Source organism: Montipora capricornis, chromosome 6, assembly GCF_036669925.1.
Source record: "Montipora capricornis isolate CH-2021 chromosome 6, ASM3666992v2, whole genome shotgun sequence".
In the NCBI taxonomy this organism is placed as follows: Eukaryota; Metazoa; Cnidaria; class Anthozoa; order Scleractinia; family Acroporidae; genus Montipora; species Montipora capricornis.
The window spans coordinates 47,321,492-47,333,991 of NC_090888.1; the positions used below are offsets into that span (position 1 = coordinate 47,321,492).

The 12,500-nt window shown below is 38.5% G+C and overlaps 1 protein-coding gene across 1 annotated transcript in view; it reads left to right on the forward strand.

Annotated features, from left to right (window-relative positions):
• LOC138052306 (putative leucine-rich repeat-containing protein DDB_G0290503) overlaps positions 1 to 12,500 on the forward strand; it is a 25,674-nt gene that overhangs the window by 6,146 nt on the left and 7,028 nt on the right. The window contains exons 5-13 of the mRNA XM_068898709.1: positions 532 to 707; positions 1,104 to 1,278; positions 2,187 to 2,368; positions 3,117 to 3,207; positions 3,299 to 3,444; positions 5,484 to 5,631; positions 7,094 to 7,275; positions 7,929 to 8,073; positions 12,313 to 12,494. Coding sequence (XP_068754810.1) covers positions 532 to 707; positions 1,104 to 1,278; positions 2,187 to 2,368; positions 3,117 to 3,207; positions 3,299 to 3,444; positions 5,484 to 5,631; positions 7,094 to 7,275; positions 7,929 to 8,073; positions 12,313 to 12,494 — 1,427 coding nt within the window. The remainder of the gene's footprint in view (positions 1 to 531; positions 708 to 1,103; positions 1,279 to 2,186; positions 2,369 to 3,116; positions 3,208 to 3,298; positions 3,445 to 5,483; positions 5,632 to 7,093; positions 7,276 to 7,928; positions 8,074 to 12,312; positions 12,495 to 12,500) is intronic.

Below are 12,500 nucleotides of genomic sequence, written 5' to 3' on the forward strand. Positions count from 1 at the left end.
TCAGTGACCCCCGTTATTTATTTCCGAAAAGTAATCAGAAGGGCATGATGAAACTTTCTTCAAAGTTTTAAAACATTCTGTCGAGTGGATTCAGAGCTGCCTTAATTTTGTGATTTTTTAAGGTAGCTCTGAATCCTCTGGACAGGACTTTTTAAAATTAGCCGAAAATTTTATCGTGGCCTTCTAATCACTTTTCAGCAACAAAAAAGGGGGATCAAAGAGTTCTCTTTTGAGATATGAGCAACTAAATTCAAATTATAATTATAGGGTGTTTTTGCTGGGCTTTCCCGTTGCCAAGGTAACTTATTACATTAGAATCATGATCACATCTTGTCTCGAAATAATCGGTGTTTCATATGGTACCGTAGCATTGCTGTTACGTAATACATTGTTGTAGCATTATTCGATCTAAACCAACAGTCTTCTAATTGTTGAAACCCTTTCGAACCTCCTTAACTCAATAATTGCAATAAATGTACCGGTCGGGTGAAATGCGATATGTTCATTTTGTTTGAATCTTCCCGTTTTCAGACATTAATATCAGACATTGTGCAGCAAATTAATTCAGCGGATGAACTGTCGAAGTTGGTCAACAAAATATCCAATCAGCGGGACCCGAATCAAAATGAACAGATATCAAAAGAATTGCAAGACTTGACCAAGCGTTGGAACACTCTTAATTTGACTGTCATCAATAGAAGTAACAAGTAATGTTTCATCTTTTTTATTGTGCAATAATTCTTACTCAGCTAGCGCATTCAAATAAAAAAAAGGTCAAAGTACTCTTTACTTGCCTCTATAATCGTCTCTGATAATACTAACAAGTGTGTGCAACATTACAAAAACTTTTTTCATGGTACCTCCAACGTGATTTGTTGATTTGTAACGTAATTCAGTAAAATGATCAGATACTCAACCAAAATTGTTGTTTTATCTTTTCGCGTTTGTTGAGTGTTTTTGTTTTACTTTCTACCTTCCTCGCCTGCTCAAATACGTAGCTGTTATAGACGTGCGGACTAGTTGTTACGTGTTGTTAAATGTTACAGTAGAAGTAGAAAAAAATGCCTGCTAGAGCTTTATCTCTCTTTTTCCCCTAATTTAAGTCTGGAAACTTTGAGTCTAGAAGTTGACCGTGAGTACAAGAAGCTGAATCAGTGGTACAAGAAGAGCGACTCTTTTCGCCTTTGGCTTGATTCAACCGAAAAGGCTTCAAATGAAGATTCAGGTGGACCTGAAGATTCTCTCCCTTCAAACATGGAAAAGTTGACAGCAGTCGAGGTATTTTTTTGGTTCATATTTAATGCTTCCTTTTGACTTCGTTCTGAAAGCGAAGCTCCCTTGAAGCCGTTTTATTTTCTTCTGCAAATCGATGCACAGTTCTTGCAGTTTAAATCCTCTCTAGCTTTGTTACTTCTCTGCTAAAAGAGTCTCTTTTATCGATGACATTTTGATCTGCTTTGTAATGTTCTGCGATCCCTCCGCTGTGAACGATCGTGAAGAAAAAAACCTAATTTAAATCACCAAGGCCTTTGAAAATAAATGCACATCTCGAAAAATCCGATCATGTGCCAGCTAAAAACAAGTTTGACAAGACGCTGCAAATTTTTTTTCCTGTAATCGACGCTATCATCACAGGCAGGCGTTATTGGTTGCTCAGCTGGCTGCGCTGACGCATGCTCAACAGGAAGCTTTGCGAGCCCTATGTGAATCAGGGCCAGTGAAGTGGTCAGAGCACTTGTCTTCCACCAATGCGCTTGGTCAGATTCCTTGTTTAACGTCATGTGTGGTGGGTTACGTTTGTTGGTTTTCTCCTTTGCCCGAGAGGGTTTTTCGGGTACTCCGTTTTTCTTCTCTCTCTCTCATCTCTCTCACGTTTGATTTTATTTACTTGAATCCTGTTCCACCTAAAAGGTCCACCCATAGATTTTAATCTGACGCCAGACCATTTTAATCACCATTTTAATCAACTCAAAAACTATGAAATTGATTGATTTGGAACCGAAGATTCGTTCTCGTCTCTATGATAACCTTGCCACTTTGATAAATTGATCACAGCAATACATTTATTAGAGTACCGTGCGTTCTTCCATCCTTAATTAATTCCTTGGATTTTTGTTCAATCAATATTAAAAATAAAAAAGGAATTTTAAAAAGTTGTGGATATTTGTTCTTTTTTATCTTATCAGCATAAGATAAAAGAACATCAAAGCCGCAAGCCTCAGTTGCAAGAAATCAACAGTGAAGCAGACCAACTTCTTGGCAGTGGTCGTTTAGATCAGGGAGACACGGAGAGAGTTCACAAGATGAACGAAACATTGAGCTCTAGATATACGGCTCTGGAAGGAAAGCAAGAGGAGACCAAAAGCAAGTAAGAAGACTAATAGAAGGGAAGAGAAATCCACTGTTATTCTTCACAAACGCATTGCATACTATTCAAGTATTTAAGAGGGAGATAAATGTGAAGCGAGCTCCTGGTGCTGCTTAGTTTTTTTATGTACTTGAAAAGTGAAACGTTTTAAGGAATAGAGGCCGTTAAAAGGTATGGTGACTCCCTGATTTCCCGTTATCGGGATACTAGTGCAGCATTACCTGCTAGCAGAAGTTTCTTTTCTTTTGCGTTCGTTGGGCTGACGAGTACTATACGGGGAAAAGAGACTTCTGTCATGGGTCGAGCATGCGCGGCAGTTAATTACTTGGCAATCGAATCCTCACGTAATACTTCATATTGTGTGGGCTCAGTTACCAACAGCGGAATTACTGTAAAGAAAATGCGCTTAAAACAGTGAGCCTGAAGTCACAGTCAGCAAACATATCATGGGACATGCGGTTTGAAGAGTGCACTTCAAGGTAGTAGACGGCGGCTGGGTCAAAAATGGCAAAGGTCTCTTTTCCCGAACTCGTCTGCCCAGGGAACGCAAAAAGGAAAGTGACCGCTGCTAACAGGGAAGTGTATCAGAGACTAACTGTTAAATTAATTGTTCCCCTACGCAGGGTGAAAGACCTTTACGATAGGCTAAAAGTACAATGGAACATACAAAGCCAATTTTGAAAGCAACACAGTACGTCACTTTACAAACAATGAAAAATAATGTTGATATCTCTTTATTCTTTTGAAGATTATCGGGTGATATTCAGCTAATGAAGGAGAAACCTGAGGAGAAGACAGATACGCAGATTGTGGAAGCCTCTGTTGAACCAGACGAAAAGGTATAATGTAATAATTCTCGCTTTGGTACAAGTGGAAAATGGTTTTTCTTTTTGTCCTAAATTAATTTCTTTATCTTTTATTTGTTGTAAGCCCCCTCGAACGCTGATCACACCGTTTCTCAAGGACAAGGATGAAAGCAGCAAAAGAGATTTACAACGAAGTGATTCCTTGAAAGCCGTAAAGAAGATGCTCAAGCAAACTAGCACGAAAAAAGTTTCAGACGGAGAAAAAAACAGGTTGATTTGCCGATGTTAAATGCTCAGTATACATTGAGCAAGGCAGCACATAAATTGTACCCTACCTTTAAAAGATTTTCCTTTCCGTATCAAGTGATATTAATTCACCAAGCAGTCCGGCTAGTGGTTACTTAACTTTTCAGTTGCACTTGTAAATAGCCAACTGGTTTGCTCCCGGCCAGTTGGGATTCTTAACAGTTGTCGTTGTTTTGTTCTGTCGTCTCGTTTACTGTGATTCATTGGCCTGAAAAGCGCCTATGGGGAGTGGTCAAGTATGTATGCACTAAGAATTTTTTCAAGTTCTATTGTTTCTTTCTCTTATTTATACACTTTATTTTTTTTACCTCAATTGCGTGTAATCTCGCAATCTGATTGGCTAATCAGTTTTCCGTTGTCGATAAGAGTCTAGAAAACGCTGCTCGCGTTTACGTTCTCTTGTTGTAATAGCCAATCAGATCTCGAGAAAGCTATAGAAAACGCGAGCTTTTTCTTTGTGTCACGATCTTGGTCACGCTCTGGAATAAAGCGTGTCTTTGCCGTTGAATATTGGGGTTAAAATGCGCCTCGTGAGTCCACAACATTTTGACTACTCTGATGACGAATATCGTTGTCGATAAGAGTACAGTCAACGCTGAACCACATTCAATTTGTTAAATTTACTTATTTCATTATTTACTTATTCATTCGCTTATTATTTCGAACTGCATTTATGATCGTGTATTTTAATTAGACTTTAATTAGGGGTTTGGGGCTGTGCTTATCTCGGCCGCGGCTTACCTTGAACATGAAAGTGTTCGTATAAGTGTACTCAAGCGTGGTCCACAGGTTGCTCAATCCGTGAACGTCTCCTGCGCATGCCCTTGTTTTGTTATTATAGCCCAGACTTCCTTTTTGCTCCCATCCATTTACCTGAGAAAAATGGCGATAGCGTATTACTAAGGAGAAAAAGATTCAGCGAAAATCGAACGTGGAATTCCCCGGAAGAGAAACAGCTTCTCACTATTTGTAGTGGTATTGAAATTGCTGAGCAACTTGATAATTGCGTCACCTCAGCCAGTGTAAGTTCTGCAGCATACCGCAAGTGTTTGTTTTACGACTTTACTGGACCAATACTGGATTTCATGCAAAACTTTACTTTTCTTCGCTTGTTTGCTTACTCGGAGACATTTATCTTTTAATGTTGCAAATCTTACGTCACGATTAATTACCCCAAAACGAGGGATCAAAATGAATTACGTCATCATTGGACCACAGTTGGCCGCGAACCTAGCTGCGAACCATTTATACGAGCATTTCGCGTCTTATGTAAGCCGCGGCCAGTGTCAGCCGCGGCGTATTTCCCTTGTATAAACGGCCCTAATGAGAGTTTACATTGGATTGCTTCTACGGCCATATAAATAGTAAATGGATGTTGACGTTATACTTGAAAAAATGTGAAGTCAAATTAACGGTAAAATAATAGAAGAGACTGTAAATAATAAACTGAAATATAATGTTTCTACGCCGATATTCAGACCGTTGGGATCAATTATCCTCCCTTTTGAAGTGAAAAAAGCTTCCCTGGCATTATTTTTATGTAGATAGAAGCAATCCAATGTAAACTGGTTTGATCGGCCGAAATATATTACATCGCTAAATCAAATCTATGTTGCACTGGCTCTTGCTCAAAATATTTAGTTTTTCAACTTGTAATTACGCCGATAAGATCAAGCCAGTTCAAGGATCAATCCAAGTTACACCGACAGTCAGGAAGATTGTCCACGGTTGCTTTCTTGAAAACTCTCAATATTTCAAGCGACGTGCACTTGCTAAATCTGACTATAGCCGCTAAATATCAGGGTCGGCCAGGGGGGATAGTGGTATACCCGTACTCAAAATTAATGGAAGCATTGTATACTGTATACTTGAAATTCAAAGAAAGTGATATACCGAATACCCGTATTTAAGCTGCAATATACCGTATACCCGATTTAAAAAGCCCCTGTATACCGTATACCCAAAAACCCTGGCCGACCCTGAAATATATTTTTTCGTATTAGGATTGATGATGAGCCGGTGAAAGCATTCGACTCCTCTTTGGACGCATGTGAACAAGCTCTCGATGAGATTGATAATGAGTCAATGGAGAAATTCTCTTTTGTTGGATCTACGATCAACGAAATTAAGGAACAACTTGACGATATTCAGGTTGGGAAATGTTAATGCACAACTTGTAATATGATTAGTTTACACTCAGTAAACGTGTATTACGCAAATGCAAGCTACAGTATCCGATACTTCTAAAACGTCAACTCAAAGCGGGGTTGGCGTAGTGGTAAGTTCCATTTCAGGAACCCTGGGCTTTGGTACTTTACTCGGCTACTTCGGTGCTGTGGTTTTCATTTTTGGTGCGATTTCCATTGGGATAAGTTGAGTGAATGTCACATAACTTGAAGTCGACCAATTTACTCAAGGATTTTTCTCTTACTTTTAAACGGTTTCATCATTGGCGTCGTTTCACTTATTTCTTTTTGTACCTTGTATCGTGAAACATCGTGGTATGCTGGAACTGTTTTTTTGAGCTGTCTCAGTGCTTATGAAACAATTTTCCTTTTTAATTAATGTAGGGACCCGTCGAATTGGTACTGTTAAATTTCGCTTACACACTTACGCTTTATCGTAACTCAATTCATCAAAACTCAGTTGCTCCCATCATTTGGTGTAAAGAATAACATTTCATAACACCACTGAAACCTCACGTGACATTTCTCGCGTTTTACACAGGTATACACCTATACTCTTTATCTTCCTGACTTTCATTTCATGTATTACATCATAAAATCTAAAATCATTTCCGTGATTTACCTCCTACAGGATATAATTTGAGATGACCCATTGTCCAGGTGGTTTGATAGCTCACACTGTAGATTAAGCTAACTTGTGCAGCGTAACCTCACGGTCATGTGTTCAAAATCTCGTTTCAGGCATGCTTGCAACTTTTTAAGTAGCTTTCTTATCTGCGGTTATCTTCCTGACATTCGTAATGTATACTGTTTGTCCACAGATGTGGGGCATTTAGAATCGAAGTGCCGATTTCAAAACGGATAACCTTTCAGTAATTGTATCGGGTACCGGTGTCCAAATTCTTTTTAATTTAGCAGCTTTGTTCGTTAGCATTGCAGACAGAGCGCGGGAAAAATCGCGCGTGCAAGTCGGGCTTGGTTTTCCTTCTCATTGGTTGAAAAAATGGCTCGAGAGTTTTAAACCAATCACTAAGAATAGCAATTGCAATTGCGTAATTACTTTCGACAGCTATTTGAAAACTGCTCTATCTGAGTGGTAATGTAAAGCGTAAGATCAGGTTTACACCTCAGTGTTCTGAATCTTTACTTTGCTATCATCTTTTAAGTTATTTTTAAGTAAAGAAATCAGGTTACTTCAAATAATTTTGGCTGCCTACTCGTATACCCTACCCGTATAAAGCATATTTCATTACTTATATTAGACATGCAGTTTGTTAGGTTAACATTATTAAGATGAGCGAATCTCTTGGTTGTTGTTTTCGTCTTTCCCTTGCGCGTTCGAGTTTTCAGTTTTTAGTTATCAAACTCGGTTCGTAGGTTTTAGAGTTTCGTCGGAGTTTTCAGTTTAACAGTTTTTAAACTCGTAGGAGTTGGAGCAGAACATGGCACAGGAAGACATGAAGTTTGCCGACCTAAAACAAACGTTTGAAGAAGGCGAAAGTAAAGATTTGATCAAAGAGGGAAATAGTAAACGCCTGCGTGAAAAGATTGATGACTTGAATTCCAGATTGGAAGAAATGTGGCGTACCCATGATACAAACAAGAACCGGTACGTTTGACATCTTTATTCTGTTCCGATTCAAGTCTGATATCAGTGAAGCTTGGTTTAAAGATCGAGTCTTTTGCTTTTTTTAGCGTGACATTGAAAAATCCAAATGGTGCTTCTGTTTGATGGCAGCCGCAAGATAATTGTCAAAATTGCCCTGAAAACTATTCAGAACGATTTATAGAAAATTCCTTGACCGATAACTAACACTGAGATTGTCGAAATGAATTTTAAAACATTGGGGAGACGTCTTTAAGGTCGAGATTATCTCGCTTTGCCCATGACGTCACGGAATCCATATTTGTTATCCAGAACAAAGAACCTTAGCCATGTTTGTGCCCCTTCCCTAGGAATCCATCTCTATTTTTCGTTTCAAAACTCCTAGCTGCTAATCAAAATGGTAAAAACCTCAGTTGTTTGCACGACAGAATATTTGATATCACCAGCAGGGAGCTCCGTTTTGGGAAAAACTGTAACCCAGGCCTTTGAGGTACTAAAAAGAGAGGACACCGTTTTTCCCAATACGAGCCGACCTATAGGCTTTTTTAAAGCTAAAGAAGTGCTTGCAAAAGTAGGCCACTGTGTCACAGCAAGACTCCTAGGCTATTAGTGTGGAAAGCAGGGGTAAAGTAAATGAGACTTTTCCTCTTCCTTAGCTTGGTGCAAGCCATTTTAATTATGGGTACTGAATGGATGGATCGAGTGAACAACAGCTTGGACGAATTGGAGAAAGATATGGAATCCAATGAAATACCAGAGGGCGATTTGGAGAAATTGCGAGGAGTGAAACAACGACACGAGGTAAATACACTGACATGTGCGTAGCAGTATTCTCTTTCTGGAAAAATACTCTGTTTTCGTTTTCTCCCCAGCTTATAGTAGATTTTCATAGTCTAATAGTTTCTGAAATATTCTCTCTCTCTTGTCAGTGTAAATTATTTGGAAAATAACCGATTTGATGATCAATATTTGATCCGTTGTGTCCTCAAATAATTGATCCATATATTGTGGAACATACAGTGGATGTAATGCTTCTAAACTATTTCATTGTTGAGAATACAAGCAGCAGTTGCCTAATGGCTACTATCCTCTCTTTTCTCGTGTCAAGATCTTCTTCAGTGTGCTGATCCCTTAGTTGCAATTCTTTTAATATCAGTCGATTGAGGCTTATAGTATTGAAATATCCTGACTCAAGATTTCAGTGCAATATTCTCAGATAGTATCGCCCAGAAATAAAATGAACTTTTGTTAATTAGTACATTCCCTTTTAGGAAGTCTTTCATTCTGAACATCTACCTGCACCCGTGCCGAATTTTACACATGATAAGCGGCTAATGTCATACATGATGCGTTTTAACAGACGCACCTTTTTGTAAGAGGCAGGTTTGCCTTTTCTCAACTAACTTCTGTTGTATTTGTATATATTTTCCTATATTTGTATTGTTATAATTATCTTTATATGGTTATATTAAATTATAGCGGTGTCTTACATTTGCAGACTGCAGACTGCCTACAAATAGCACTGATAAACATAATTTAAGTCTAAGCACCCACTTCAAATAGCGCCGATAAACATTATTTAAGTCTAAGAACCCGTTTTAAAACGTTAGCTTTCAATAATTGTGATTTAGGGTTAGTCTGCAGTCTGCAAATGTCAGACACCGAAATTATAGAGGTTATAAAGTCGGCTATACTGATGACCATCAGCATATGCGGGAAATGCTTTCCTCTCAAGAAAGCATCATCAGTATCCTACTACTGTTATAAAATAATTTTTTTTGTTAGACGCTTTACAAAAGAGCCTTTATTTTTTAGGATGTTCATATTACAGCGTTTTAGTAAATAAGCGAATTTATTTAGATCAGGGAATTAAGTGTACATTTTCATATTTTCAAGTACTACTGTGTCCAAATTACTGTATAATATTCATTTCCGGTTTCAAAGTGGTCGTACAGGTTTCATTTGAACGCTGCATCTTTTATAATTTTTTTTTTCTTGCCCTTTGCAAAATGAAGCATAATTGTGTGTTGTAAAAAAATATTTTACATTATAAATAGCAGCGTCGTGAACTTTGCCTTGTCAATTCACTCATGACACAGGTCACGTTCGCCAACAATACGGTTTCGTGACAAGGAGAGACCGACTGAGAATTCACGATAGATTAACTTCTGCAATAATTGTACTCAAGATACATGCTGGGAATTAGGGTTTTTAACGAAAATAAGGGATTAGGGGGCCGGACATGGAATGCAAGGAACACGGTAAGCTGTTTTCTTTTAATGTTTTAATGTCTCGAATTTTACCCGTCAAGCAAAGTTTTGAATGCTAACTTCTCAGTTAAAGTAAACCAATTGAGACCAGAACTTCTCAGAGAGCATATCGAAAATAATGATAGAACCATCTTTTGACTAGGCCTTTTTCGATGTGTTAAAATTCAACGCTATAGTGAGGCAGTGAGGACAAAGACAAAGGAAAGAGGATATTTAAAATTGTTTTACATTCATTCCAACGTGTTGCTATTGTTTTTGTCCTCACTGCCTCACTATCAAGCTGAATATTTGATATTTCGAAAGTGGACTATTCACACGCGCAGTTTTAGGTAATCTCGTATTCAACTCCGGTAACACACATCGATCGAACATAGAGCAGGTTGAGTTTATGTTTCGATGCTCTGTTTGTTGACGTGACCCAAACTAAGAAATTTCTTGTCCAAGCCGATTCCTTCAAGCACTCGCCTATTTTTAGCTAACTTGCTTTCTATTGAGTCATTTCAGGCATTTATAGTCGTCTTTTGACCGTTTCATTTTAAAGATAAGACCATTAAAATCTGTATTTAAAATCTTTTTGACAAATAAATGTGTTATTTCCATGTTCGGGAGGCCAACTTTTCCTAACTTGTAGGAAATATGAACGTTAACTTAGCAAAACCTGTTTTATATAGAAGGTAGGCAGTCTTCAAGGTTTACCGGTTTGCAATTCAATGCTTTTGGTTGCAGTTTCATGAAAAAGAACATGCAACAGGCTCCAGTTTAGTCCTCCGAGGACTTTACGCACCATAAGCAAGCATGATTACCCACTCCATGGCCAGTAATTTTAGGGTGAAGAAGGACGGTGCGAAAACAGTAGGTATTGATAAAAACTGGCCAAAACTTATTATTGAGATAGAGTGAATTAACGATGGACAGGTAAGCATAAGCAGAAAAATAAAAGATCAGTAAAGGAGCTCGTGATAGGGATCATGTGAAACGTTGTTGTCAACGTAGCCGCCATCGCTTCGTGTCCAAATGATAAGGTAGAATTTCAAGAAGACTTTCGGATGTTACTGAAAGAAAGAACGGGGAACCGGAGTCTGGGAACGGGTTGATTGCGTTAATCCACATAACAATTCAAAATGGCTGACAAAACCAAGTAAAGGGAGTCAATTTAACAGATTTTACAATCATAATACTGATATGAAAGCAAAGTTATTGAGACTAGGGCCACTGTTAGCTGTCATTAGAAATATGGCCTTAAGGCTTAAGTCACTGGGCAAAGTATATTTCTGGGTGAGTATTCGAAGTCGACGTTCGTGCAATGATTGCTACCATTTGTTTGACGTTACACCTTTTTGTCTTGCTGAAATCTGAGTGCATCGTTTAGCAGAGTTCGCGTTTATAATTAGGTGTTTGTGATCATAAAGTCATTATCGGCTGATAGCAGCGAGGACGTAGCAGGTCGAATTATCAAATAAGATTGTCTTCTTCTAGCCGAACCCTGATAAACATTCTATCCATTCAACTTAGTGGCTCTCTACAATAAACACAGGAAACAACACATGAAGAGATTAAACACAGGCTCCCCAAACTGGCGCAATCAGTTAAAAAGTATTGGAGAATGAAACTGAGAAATAGTATAGGCGAAGTTTTGAACAAAAAGAACTTCTTACCTTTTTTATTTGAGGCATCTTGTCTTCTCTGTGATTTTAGTATCGCTTGAAGCGATTTCATGTAGTTTTTAACGTCGGTGTTTTCTCTCTGTATCTCTATGTATATATGGTTTATATTAATCCAAGGTTAGAAACTCCGATGAAGCAGTTGGAAAGATATGCTGCTGTAAATTCCTCCAAAAAGCCCAAGTCAACCCGAAATTCCACTCAGACCAAGGATGATAGTGCTGCTACATAATTCAGTCCTCGTATCAGACAAAATTTTACGGAAAGGAATTGAAAAATCAACCGAAATTGACTCATTTTGCTGTCCAGGGAGGCTATATGCAGGAAACAGTTGAAAAACACCATACCGATCGGGTCCAAGTTCAATTTTTTTGCACACCGGGTAAGCCACAGTGTTTTGTCGTAGCCTATAGGCAATATTAGGGAGCTTTTAAGTAACATACTTTCAATTACACACGGGTCGATTTCTCGTATCGTATACCTTTTACATGCACGCTGATGAAGGAATTTGGTACATCGGGGGCTATGTCTTTGAAGTGTTTGTTTCCCGGCCAACGATTGTACAGCAATTATTTTTCAGGACCTTTCGTCTTTCAGGCTATAACATTCCTTAAAAGTACTTTTTTGTCCGAAGTTGTTAAGAAAGGAAAATAGCACAAACTTCTCGAAATGCAATGCATGTCCTTCCTTTCTTGCCCTTCGCAAAAATGCGAAACGTTAAATAGTAGCCTCGTGACAAATCAAAATGCACCTTTATTTTTAGGTTTCTTTCGATCTTTTTGCATTCTACAGAAAAACCAAAATCATGTACAGTAAAGGCGATCGAGTTCATACTAGGGTCCAAGATCCGAAGTGCGACGGACTTACCGCATTATCGTGTTTTGATCTGCTCAGGTATTCATTCGATGGGAATAAAACTAGACCGGGTTCTCTGAAGATATCTTGTTCCTGAGTTACAAAGTAAAGTACTTCAACTAAACTTGAAGCTTTCTTTCGTCCCTAGTACGAGACAGCATATTGTGATAAAGTTGCTCTAACCTAAAAATTCACAGTTAAATTTTAAGAAAACGGTCGAAAGTAGGTGGAGTTCCCCTTTTTTCCTATTGTAGGAAATCATGAACAATATCATTTCGCGAGAGGACTCTGTAAGTGGCGCTGTTGATGTTGGTAGAGAAGTCCACAGAAGAGATCTTGTGACAGAGGAGACTGGTAAGACCATTGAAAATGAAACCCAGGCCCTCGAGGATAGACTGGAGCGGTTAATTGGTAAAGCAGAGGAGAGAAAGAAAAGGTACTT